This window comes from Artibeus jamaicensis, unplaced genomic scaffold (genome assembly GCF_021234435.1).
Source record: "Artibeus jamaicensis isolate MK-2021 breed Jamaican fruit bat unplaced genomic scaffold, CSHL_Jam_final contig_851, whole genome shotgun sequence".
NCBI lineage: Eukaryota > Metazoa > Chordata > Mammalia > Chiroptera > Phyllostomidae > Artibeus > Artibeus jamaicensis.
The window spans coordinates 15,821,167-15,833,324 of record NW_026521986.1 but is presented as its reverse complement, the minus strand read 5'-3'; the positions used below and the strand labels follow the sequence as shown (position 1 = coordinate 15,833,324).

The 12,158-nt window shown below is 50.0% G+C and overlaps 1 protein-coding gene across 1 annotated transcript; it reads right to left on the bottom strand.

The window, feature by feature from the left end:
* Nucleotides 1–3,570: 3,570 nt before the first annotated feature.
* Nucleotides 3,571–11,818, bottom strand: AHSA1 (activator of HSP90 ATPase activity 1). The gene is made up of 9 exons (XM_037145264.2): nt 11,542–11,818; nt 10,107–10,297; nt 8,476–8,558; nt 7,973–8,090; nt 6,833–6,921; nt 5,574–5,702; nt 5,087–5,188; nt 4,061–4,112; nt 3,571–3,964 (listed from the first exon to the last, which is right to left on the bottom strand). Exons 1-9 carry the CDS (start codon nt 11,619–11,621, stop codon nt 3,792–3,794), a joined length of 1,017 nt encoding a protein of 338 aa, XP_037001159.2. The 5' UTR covers nt 11,622–11,818; the 3' UTR covers nt 3,571–3,791.
* Nucleotides 11,819–12,158: the final 340 nt, after the last annotated feature.

The following is a 12,158-nucleotide window of genomic DNA, read 5'->3' as shown; positions in this document are numbered from 1 at the left end:
CACACGCTGTCTAAATTTAATCTGTACCTCATGGCTGTTTATTACCTGAACAGTATCTGGCCCGTCCCATTTTTAATCTGTAATCCTAGTGACACGCTCAATTGCTACCTTGTCAGGCCACGGATGAGAGAAATTGAAGGACAAGGGGCTGAATGGAGCCTCGAAGGGGCTGGGGAGTAGGTCAGCTCTAAAATGGTTCAGGCTCTGCAGAGAAAGAGATGCCACAGGTCACTGCGGGCCTAGGGGACACCTGTGTGAGAGGACAACGGAGGGGGGGAGCGCCCAGCCCCTGTGGGAAGCTGGTATCGGCCAGGAGGGCCGTGAAATCAGAGAGCGCCTCCCCCCACTCTGATCCGGTGCCAGTCACGTCACCGGTGTGATTTGCTCTTCTTTGTGTCCCAAATGCCGGGAGCCGCCCTGGCCACGTATCACTTATGACCATGGCAGTTGTTTCCCATTGAGCTGCTCCAGCCGCCAAGAGGGTTTTGCCCAATCCTCCCCCTCCGATCGAAGGGTCGTAGGGTAGGTTAGACTGGTCAAATTGGATTCTTCCTAGGCCTTAAAACAACCAACAGCACAAACTTGTCTCCTGGAGGACAGGATGCTTCCGCCCCTGCGTCCTGTCATTCACAAAAGGGACCCAGGTGTGCTGTGTTGGCCCTCCCAGTACAACGAGATTTTCTTCACATGCCGAGGCACTTCTCAAGCTTGATTCCTGATAGTGAAATCAGCTGCGATGTTCATTAAACTGAAAGTTCATGCCCTGGCCTCGTGGCTTAGTTGGCTGGAGGGTCTCGTCCTGTAACTGCAAGGTTACAGGTTCAATTCCCATCCAGGACACATGCCTAGGTTGTGGGTTCGACCCCCAATTGGGGTACGTATGAGAGGCAACTGGTTGATGTTTCTCTCTCTCTCTTCCCCCTCTATTTCCTCTTGAAAATCAATAATTTTTTTAAAAAGTTGAGCAAGTTCATGGGCCTACCTACTGAGTGAGAATCTCTAGAGGTGAGGTTCACTTTCTACATTTAATAGGTGTTCTTATGTGAGGTGACTTCTTGGCCTAGGATTTGCAATTTGGCCTATTAAACATCTTTTCAAACAATTCCCCCTCCAGGGAAAACGCCTGGGCTCACGAGCACAGAAGTAGCAGGTGTGTTTGCCGAGTGCCGCCAGTTGCCAGCATTTACGAGTCCATCAGTTCGAATGCTCACAAGGCACCTGGTGTACCCACAATGCAGTTGAGGCAATTCGTCCCATTTGTTAGGAAGTGGCGTATTTACCATTCCCACCCAAGTCCAACCAAGTCCACAGTTTTTAGTTGCATCCTTCTGCCTTGTAGATGCAGCAGCTAATGCAGTCAAAGGGCAGCAGTGAAAACTGGAACAGCCGTGGGTGCTGGTGCTGGGGGCGTGGCCTGTTACTTCACATGGCAGATTCTCAGCTTGGTGCTTTGGTGTTTGATTGTGTGAAGGTGTTAGGAAACTCTATTTCTGGACTTGTTAGTGTCCTTTTCTGGAATTGGTAACTCTCCAGCCAGGTGTGAAAGGGCTCCTTTTTTGTCACTGGTCTCTGTTAGGAGTGGGGTCTGTGTTAGGAGGGGCCTGTGAATTTAAGCTAGAGTCCAGGGTTTTTGTTTTTCATTGCTCATAGAGAGGAAGGGAGAATGGGAAACACTGATGCAAAAGAAGGCATCGCCTGCTTGCCTTCCATACACACCCAGACGGGGATCAAACCCACAACCCAGGCATGTGCCCTGACGGGGAACTGAACCCACCACCTTTCAGTGACGGGATGACGCTCCAGCCGACTGAACCACACTGGCCAAGGCCAGTCCAGGCTTGTTATCAACAGGTGTCTTTTGGGACCCCCAGGGGAACAGAGAGAATGCTGAATTAGGTGCAGACTAGTTCGGTCAGGCTTTTGTTTGAATAATTCCAGACAAAAGTGGCTGTTGAGGATCTACATTATCCTGGCTAGTGCTGCTTTTCTGTTTTAACTGCACGTTTTGGCCAAGTCATTTTGGTGGGATTCGCCTGCAGGCCTGCCACCTAATAAAACAGGCAAAATAGGAGGAGGAAAATAGCGGTCGCTGCGGGAGGCAGTGTCTGGACCTGTGGTCGCTGACTCGCCCTGGGTGCAGGATGCCAGGGCAGGGCTTGCCTGGGGAAGGGGGTGGTCCCTGCCCCTGCAACACAGCGAGGTGAGCCCACTAGTGCACACCCCCAGCACCTCAGCAAGCTTGTTTAACCCAACAAGGTGTTTAAAACATTCATTTCGTCCTCTTTCGGGGAGTACTGAGGCCTGGAATTCCCTACACCAGGAGGGATGCCTAATACACTAAAATTCAGCAGCTTTGCAGAAATGAACCATGAACCCAATGACAAGGCAGTAGACGTAGTTGTCGGTTTGTTACCTTACAGTATCTGTCGGACCCTGAGCCAACCTGGGGAGGTGTGGGAAAAGAACACGCAGGGCAGACCAGATGTGGAGGAGCTGATCACTCCTTCGCATGGCGAAGAGGGTGAGAAAGGCCACCACCACCTGATGGTGGCCTCACAGAGGGCGAAGTCCAGCATGGCCTAGGAGAAGAGCTGTTGCTTCAGAGAAGGGTTCCTGGCATCACCAATGGTGAGGCTCCCAAAGACAGTCCCAATTCCAGCCCCAGGGCCTGCCACCCCCACTGTGGCAGCCCCTGCCCCAACGACCTTGGTTGCTGTGTGGATGTCCCTTGAAATGGCACTGGTTGGAAGCTGCAGCTAGAAATGTGACATCAGGGGACACAGGGCCGCCAAGCTGCTGAGGTGCTCACGTCAGTGTGTCCACCGCCGCAGTGGCTGGCTCAGCAGCCGTGGTGCTCCGGACCCAGGGGTGGGGCAGACAGCTCAAGTCTGCCCTAGTACAGGGAAGACAAGCTGGGAAGAAGCAGATGTAGTGGTTTAGACTTGAACACTGCCTCTGCAGTTATGGCCCTTCTTCCAAATCCCAACTCTGCTACTACCAGTTGGGTGTTGGATATTTTAAGAAATCCAAGGCTAAGGTTCTTGTAAGATTGTTATATCCATGTGTAATGTGCATCCTTATTTCTCTCAAAACACTGGGAGGAAGTACACATTATACATGGCAACATATGTTACTTCATAGGGCTCTTGGGGGTTAAATGAGCCAACACAAGGAAACTAGAGTCATGTCCGATACACAGTAACTGTTAAGGTGAACAGTTCTCCACCACAGGGTGGGAATCTCTGTCCACATCTCAAATCGCACCTGGTGGTCACCGTTCTTGTAAGAGGTTAAAAGGCTAGAGAGAGTGAAGGCCCGGGATGCCGCCTCTGCCAGTGGTGCCGGCGCAGGTTAACCCAGCGCAGCAGCCCGCTTCCCCTTCCCTCAGTGAGGGAACAGCGCGTTCTGCCAGTCTGCAGCATGCGTGGTGACAGGCACACTCCCAGTTACATCCACTTCTCCAGACTGCAGTCGAGGCCTTATCCCAACCCTCCAGTTTTCTATAAAATTCAGAACCTTCAAGGAAATTCTTAGTAACAGCCATTCAATCAACACAGGATCCAGATGATGCACGTTTTTTAAATTACGTTTACTTAGCATATGTACACGTAAAAGAGAAATCGCCCTCTAATCCCACCCAGCAGAAAACATGCACAAACCCAAGGTATATGTGGAGGGAAGGGCCCCGGCCCCAAGTTAGTGGTTGGGATGGTGCAATCCTGTGAGTCAAGCCTCAGTCAGGAGAGGGCTGGACTGAAGTGTCGGGCAAGCTGAAGCTCCCGCTGCCAGCCCTAAAGCAAGCGTGCGCCATAGCCGAAGGTCTGTTTGATGCCCTCGAAGTAGTAGCGCTGCCAACCCTGCCGTGTCCTCTCCTCCTCAGGGGCGGGAATGCCTCGGCCTTCCATGCACAGTTCAGTCTCTCCATTCTTGTCAATGAAGGTCAAGGTGATGGTGGCAAAGTGCCCTGAGGAAAAGGGGGGGGAGGGGGTTTCAGGCCAGGTGTTTGAGACTAAGGGGAAATTTCTGGGCTCAGTGGCAATAAACAAGTTTGCCTGCTTACCTTCTGGCCAAGATTTAAACCTCCACTTCATCACAATATGTTTCTCAGGCACCTACGACAACCAAAGAGGTCAGCCCGTACTCCAGTCCAGCAATTCCCAACCTTTTCCATCTTTCACCTCACGACACACGTAAACTAATTACTAAAATTCTACAGTACACCAATCAATCTGTTTTTGCCAATGTGAGACACACATACACACACGTAATTTTTATTCAGTTCACACCAGATGGCTATTGTTGGGTTGGCCGCTGTCATTTTTTTATCTGACAGTTCAAGGGAAAAGAGGTCAGTGGCCTGACTAAACCGGCAGGGAATGCAGGTTTTAAAAATTCTTGTGGCGCACTGGTTGAGAATGGCTGCCATGGGCCCTGGCCAGTTCGGCTGGTTGGAGTGCTGTCCCAGCACACCAAGGCTGTGGGTCTGAGCTCCGGTCGGGGCCACACAAGGTGCAATCAATGAATGCATTAATAAGTAAGCAGAACAACAACCTGATTCTCTTTTTTCTCAAGATCAACAAATGAAATTTAAAAAAGAAAAAGAAAAACCCTCCTATATATCAATGTATCCAAGCCTGGCTAGACAGGCTATCTGCCCTTCCCACGGAATCTATCAGCTGTGCAGGGATACCACTTACAAGGACAAAGCAGACCAGAGCGGGCAGCCTCCGCAGTGAAAGTACGGTTATGCCTAGTGCCTCCTCTGACTCCTAAGTTGCGTCTGGTCCACTGGGTCCAGGTGACGTTTCAGTGCAGCAAGTGGAAGGCCACAAGCCACCAATATATACAACCTTTCTTCTATTAGTTCTCCTAAGAAGAACCAATTTTCACTCCTTTAAGGAGAAAATTTTGGGAAAGCCAAAGAATTCAAATGGCAGCATTCTCTTGGGAAAACAAAACAAAACGAAGTGGTACTAACCGGAGATTAAAGGCTTAAGTTACACCCACAGAGCTGGGAAAAAGAGAAACGTTACTCTTCTGACCAGGCAAAGGGTGCACCCTGGGCCCGGGGCCAGCAGGTACTCACCAGATCAGTGAATTCCCCAGTGACGTTGCCATCTACCAGCTGGAACTTCCCTCCTTTGTCTGCTTCTAACACTGCAGGAGCATGGGTAAAGGCCTGGACCAGCTGCAGGGGGGAAAAGAAGAAGAAGAATGAGGCGGGGAGAAGAGGCATGCCTCAGCTCTCATCCCAAAGACACCTCCTTGTCCAATGACCAGGCTCAGGTTCAGTTCTGTTCCACCACAGACCTCGCTTTGCTCTGAGTGATTCAGAATCTACCCAACATTACTTCAGCCCGTTTTCTAAAAACAGTGATTCCCAGTGGTTCCCACTTAGATGACCCCAAGGTAGTACAGGTGATAAAGAAGAGGGCAAATGCCTGTTGAGGCGTGGGCTGAACTGAAACAGGTTTTCCTTTGCCTCTGCTTGTATGAGGAAAGCCTCGTGGTACCACAATCCACGCCACTGGGAGTGGCAGGCGCCACGAGGCCGAGGGGTAGCTCACACTCACCTCCTGGGTGGTAAGCACTCGATAGAGCTCCTCTGGTGACGTCAGGAAGGTGTCTCTAAGGGTGATCTTACAAGTGGGGATTCTGACACCAACTGGTGTGGCCTGGGCTTTTGAAGGAGCAGATTTAACCTGTGAAGTCACAGTGGAAATAGTCAGTTCACAGTAATGATGAAACCTCAATTAACACGGCTTCAGGGTCAAAAACCTGCCATCTACGCTCCCCGACTTTTCCACTCCAAGGCTAATTACTACAGGGTTGGGGGGCATTTCTGTGTATGGGTGTTTCAGTCACAAGGGAAGCTTTTCTGGAAAACGTTCAATTTCCACGGAAAACAACCACTTCAATGAGGGACGACTGAGACTGCTTTAAGACCCCATCAGCCAAAGGACACGTTACAATAGACCATCAGGCATTTCTGAAGAGCGCAGTGTGATTCCCCAACAGAATTTCTACTAAATAGCTGGATGCAACAACCCCAAACCCGCCCCCTTCTCCAAAATATCCTTCACCGTGCTGACAAAGGGCATTAGGGCTGAAAACTGAGTGCTGACTCTGATCTATGCAAGTTCCATTTCCAGAAAAAAATATTTGCTCACCCTGCCAATGGGGTGAAATCAATCAATTTCCTGCTAGGTGAAGCTAGTGATCTAACCCAGTACCTTGAAGAAATCTCTAATATCAAAGTATGAAACACCAATACCCCAGCTGGAAATAATACTGAGGACAAATATGGGTGAGGACAAATATGGGTGAAGACCATCCTGTGTTCTCAACGTAACTGGTGTAAAATGCAATCAAGAGCCCTGGCCAGTGCAGCTCAGTGGCTTAAGCACTGGCTTGCAAGCCAAAAGGTTGCCGGTTCTATTCCCAGTCAGGGCACAAGTCTGGGTTGCAGGCCAGGTCCCCAGTAGGGGGTGCGAAAGAGGCAACCGACTGATGTCTCACACATTGATGTTTTTCTCCCTTTCTTCCTCCCTTCCCCCCCTCTCTAAAAAAAGTAAAATCTTTACATAAATAAACAAGTAAAATGCAACTGAGAGTTAGACTTTCAAGTCCCTAACGGATTCCATTTGCTCTAGCAATACTTGTAAATGAATAAAAACCAAGTGAAAGACAGGCAGACTGACTACAGGTTGCAGACTAAAGAGCTGTGGCACAGTGGTCAGGGTCAGAGAGAAAGCTAGAACTGAGGCGGCAGCAGTGTCTCAGCTACCGCTCCGGCAGGCCTCCCACCCCGCCACACGGGAAGACGGTTTACCCTGGGCTCCTCAGTTCTCAGTGCGGGCCGAGCGTTTTGGTCTACTGACTCTCCATTCAGTGTAGGCAAGATCATGCCCTGCGTGAACTCTGGAAAGACAAAAACCCCAGCTCTTGGAAGTTATTTCTTACAGGAGCTGAGTTCCGAGGCTTCGAGCAGCTTAACAAACATGGCCACCTGAACCCAGAACGAAGTAATGACCAGGAAAGGGTCTATCTACTTCACATTTTTATCTTTGGTCCATGCCAGACAGGTACCTGACTGTAGGCTATAGAATGTAGTATGTTCACCAGGATTATTTTACACCTGATGCGAATGGAAGCATTGCAACTTGTTAAACACACGTGAAGTCTCTCCCGGATGGCAGCCGATGAACGCAGCTGCATTTCCAACGAGCCTCAAGTGGGGAAAGACACCCGAGGACGAACGTGCGGTGCCCACCTCCACTCCGCCTCACGGCTGGAGAGCAGCTAATCACTAGTTATGGGATCGGAACTCTGGGTCCCACCTCGACGCTGGTTCCCTGACGGTCATCACGTGCACTCCACCAGGTGAAAGCTGACGGCGGAACTGGAACTCTAGGGGAGGGCTGAGCTGGTTAGTATCCTAATCACCCTCTAACTGTCCCTGGAGAATGCACATTACAGATACTCCAGTGCCCAAGTAGCAAGTCTCGGGATGCCAAGTCTTTAGATCAGCGCTGTCCAACAGAAATAGAACGTCAGCCTCAAGTATATTTTAAAAATTCCCAGCAGCCACATAAAAAAGTTACACAGGGAAAACTAATTTCAATAATTTATTTAATCCAATATACCCAAACTATCACTTCAAAATATTGTTATCAAAAAATTGGTATTTTACATTTTTTGTACCAAGTCTTCAAAATCCACTGTAGTTTACACTCAATGTACATCTATTTGGACTGGCCACATTTCAATCACTCCACAGCCAACGTATCGGACAATGCAGCTGCAGGTCTTTCCCGTACTCGAGAGTTAACAGACTGTCCTCAAGATGAAACAAGCCCCTCCCCCCAAATCTTTACCCATGTGTCAAAGAAAGGACTATCAAGCCCCTTAATCAGAGTCTGGCAGGTGGAAAACTCTCTCCTCGAAGCATATGCAACTACTCAAGGGATACCTGTTTTGAGGGTGCTGATGTAAATTCCCATTGCTTCTCTGAGAAGTTTCACCCCTTCTTCTTTCATTAAGGCCACGAGATTTGTGTCAGGCTCATCTTTGGCAAGGCTCACACTAATCTGAGTGAAAGATCAGAAGTAGGTAGTAAATACTTGAGAGTACCTACACTGTGGAATGTGGGTGCTGAGCAATCAGGTAACTGATGTTTCCAAAGAAAATGTGTGAGAAGTGGGGTATCTGCACGGTCCCCAGGAGTGTTCCTTCTCAAGTTCTCTCTGCCAAGGCAAAGGTGGCTGATGTTAGGACCCACGTCACTAGCTAACACAAAGTTACTACGCAAGCACAAGCTGCTCTGGAAGCTCCCAGCAGCACCACTGACCTAGAAAGTCATCTGCAGACTGGGGTTCTGAATGCCTGGGCTTTATTTTTGAATGACAGCTCACTTATCTCCCCTGGGAATAAGAGGATGTGGAAGACTCAGGTGAGGACTTAGGAAGCACAAACCTCTACTTCATCCACGCTGTTTTCATCAGACAAATTGGGGATCTCCACGTGTCCCTTGAACTGCACTCCAGACTTAGAGGTACCTGTCAAGAGCAATGCAATCTTCTCTGAAAAAAAAGTTGTCTGCTCTGGAGCCCTTACTACTACTCTGCTCACCCTTCTTTCGGACAAGTGAACTGGCCCTCTTTATCCTGAGAAAATGTGATGCACCAGGCACACCCAACCTTCCCCCTTAGGAAAAAAATGTCTTCTCTTATCCAATTTTTTGGAACCAAGGGTATTTTTACAGTGTGGGGCCAAGAGCTGCATGAATTCTACCAGGGAAGACTTTGGGTCAACAGCCAATACGGTCAGTTCCACTAGAATGCTTATTTTGAACATACAAACTTGTTCCAATTAGGGGGCATTTGATCTAACATGCATGTTCACATTCGCTTATACCCATGAGCAACACTAGGTGAACGAACACTGCTTTGCCGGTGACCTCAGTGCACCGTGCCTGCTGCAAGCCATGCCGCCCACAGCTGCTGTTACCAAGTTCCTCTGGCTGCAGAAGACTCCCTCGCACTGCTTCACGGACGCACCAGCCCCAGCTCCTGAGGCCCACTTTCCCAGGTACCCGCCAGGTCGCTTTCAAAGTGAGGCCTCGCACTTACTGTATTATTTCCGTATTTCTTACCATTTTACATGTTTAAAACTGCTAGCAATTTTTACATTCCTGAAATTTTAAAACCATGCCACTGATGAAGCTTTTGGGTGTTGTACTGTGGGCCTAACCCTCTTTTTTCAGTAAGCTTTGTGGTTTTCATCGAGCGAACTCGTACCGCAGTGATTTTTAGGAGCACACATGTCACACTGTGGCAGAACCGGCCATACTTCAAAATTAATCAACAAAACATTTACTTTTTCCCACTTTACTGGGCCCCTTTTCTCAGTCCGTGGAAAGAGGACGGGGCACGATGATTTCTAAGGTTCTTTTTAGACTACTGTGCTTTAGTAGTTAAAACAAAACCCTCCCTGATACAACTACTTTTCCCTTCTTTTTTACCATTCAAGAAACATGCACTGAAGGAAAAATTTATTTTATGCTTTGCCCCGTACATACACTTCATTAGCTCTCGGGCCTTGTAAAACTCAGCCTCCCGACTGAAAGACCCTCTAGTGGGACGTATGCACGGTCTGGATTCTTTGCTAGTATCGCAGAGGAGACAGTAAACTAGAGGACAAACCCGCCCCACATTAGCATAGTGGTCTGACCTGTTAGATGCACAGGGAAGCCAGTAGATAAGATGATGACAAAAAAGCTCCCCCTCCCCACTTTTAAATCATCCAAGTGACAAGAGAAGCTAGTTTGAGGAAGTCACTTAACGTGTACTCACACAGACCAAGCCCCCAAAATGCAGGGGCACAACCGATTTGCCGGCAGTGACTCCTGAGACTCGGAGGAAACCTACTTAGTGTCCGGCGCTGGCAGAGAAATTTCAGCACATAACACCACTTTCTGCAGGGCACCAGGACAGCACTATCTTCCTTGAAAAGGTCATAAGCCCTCAAAGCCTGTTCTGTCCAGCTCCCGAACAGGTCCGCAGAATGCAGTGAACCTACTTCCTGACAGTGCAGCAGAGACTTACCTGTCCAGTTTAGTTTGACGGACCACTCGTAGAAGAAGATAAGCTTGCCTTTGCGATTGTTAATGGATGCCTCTCCATCAAGTTTGTTCACTTCCGTCACCTCACACTTGCCTTCCTCATTTTGTACCTGCACTGCCAGGAACAGTGTTTTCAGTTTTTCCGTGGACCAATTTGAAGCATCCCTCTCTGTCCTGCAAAATAGGAACAAGGCTATGGACCAGCAGCCAAAGAGCGCTCTGCTTGCTCTACTCAAGAGGCCTGACAAACAGCTGGAAAACAAAAACCCCTCGCTCCCACTCCAGTGAGTCCACAACTGTGTCACTGTTTCAGGAAGACAAGGAGTTACATACTGTCAACGAAGACAACCTCCCCACAGAGTGTCACAAACTCAACCAGCGATGCCAGGACAGCGTCTAACACCTTAACACGGTGCCACCTGACCAAGGGGGACTGTGCATGTCTTGCTTAAGTTGGGAGCACAGCCTGGGCCCTGCAATCCATAAAAAGTCCTGGAAGGAACAAACCAATGAGCTTGACCCAATTAGCACCGTGTTCTGAGCTGTCAAGTTCAGGTTGTGCTGTGAATGCCCCACACACTGTGTGCCCCCTACACGCCATGTGCCCTCTAGATGGCCATAAAAACAATGTTAGTCTAGGGCTTCAAAACAAACAAAAAGATACAGAAAGGAAAAATCACTATCTGCCTCAAGACTTATTAACCAGTAGAGAAAAAAGCTGCAACAAAGTAAAAAACGAAGTAACAACATAATGAACAAAGTTCAGTGGAGTTGTAAAAGACCGAAACTACTTCTGGAAGACTTCGTGAAGGAGAGCAGGCATTGAAAGAGTAGCTAGCTTCTAAAAGCACGCTTGCCCGGCAACCAGGGGCAGTCACCGGAGTTACAACACATGCAACCTAACAGTTCCGGGGGAGAGGCCGGGCGTCTTCCGCGGAGCTCCGAGCACCTGGAGAACACGTTCCGAACCTCCGCTTTCCGGGCTGAAGCTGCCGTTCCTACGACTTTTAATTTCACCCGCAAACCGCAAAACAGGAATTCCAGCCACCCGGTCCCCGAGCCTTGCACAGAAACCTCCCGACACAACCCAGGGCCCCCGTCTGGGTCACACTGTCTCCTCTGACCACGTGTGGGTTATCTCTCTCTGCTCAGGTTGGTGGCAGAAGCTAGGGAGTTATGTTTCCACCTCTTTGAAACCTCTCTTCTAGGGACAGCCCTCCACCTGGCCCCTAACCCCTTAAACACTGAAACGGCGGCCGGGGGAGGCATGGGGCTACGGACAGCCGGAACAACAAGAACCCACCCCTATCTCCAGTCAGGGCTGCCTCGGCCCCAGCTTTGTCCCAGCAGAGGTTCCAGAGACCCCGCCACCCTGACCCAACTGCAATGCTCCCGTGGCCTGGCCCGCTAGCCCTCACCAGTGCCAGTTGTTGACGTTGGTGGCGTCCGCCCGCTCCTCCACGATCCAGCGTGGGTCACCCTCACCCCACTTGGCCATCGGCTCTCTTATCGCGCCGTCACCAAGTCCCGAGCAACCACAGCCACGACTTCAGTACTGCCTGGCCACAGTCGCGCCGCCACCAGGTCTGAGCAGCCACAGACACCACCTCAGCACCGCCTGCTCCCCGCCACCCAGCAGCGCCTGGAAACTACTAGAAGCGGCCGCAGAACCTTCTGGCTCGCTTTTCCCTCCAACCCCCGCCCCCTACCGGCCTTAACTTCCGGCTCCTCCTAACTCCCATCCGAACTTCCGTTCCACCGTGCCAGACCTTGGCTTCCGCCTCTGCTAGGGTTCTTTCAGGCTCCTTCAGGTTCTCCCCGAAAGGCCCCGAAATGCCGTCCCTCATTCGACCATTTGTTATCCGTGGGTACCCAAAGAACATGTCTCATTGTTTCCCTGGGCCACGAGTCGCCCCTGCTAAGCCTCCTGGGAGTTGTAGTCTTGTTGCGTGACCCGCTGGATGAATACGGAAGGTCGCGTTAAAAGTGAAGGAAACACTTAAGCAACGTAAGCTGGCAGTTCTGGGAGCTGTAG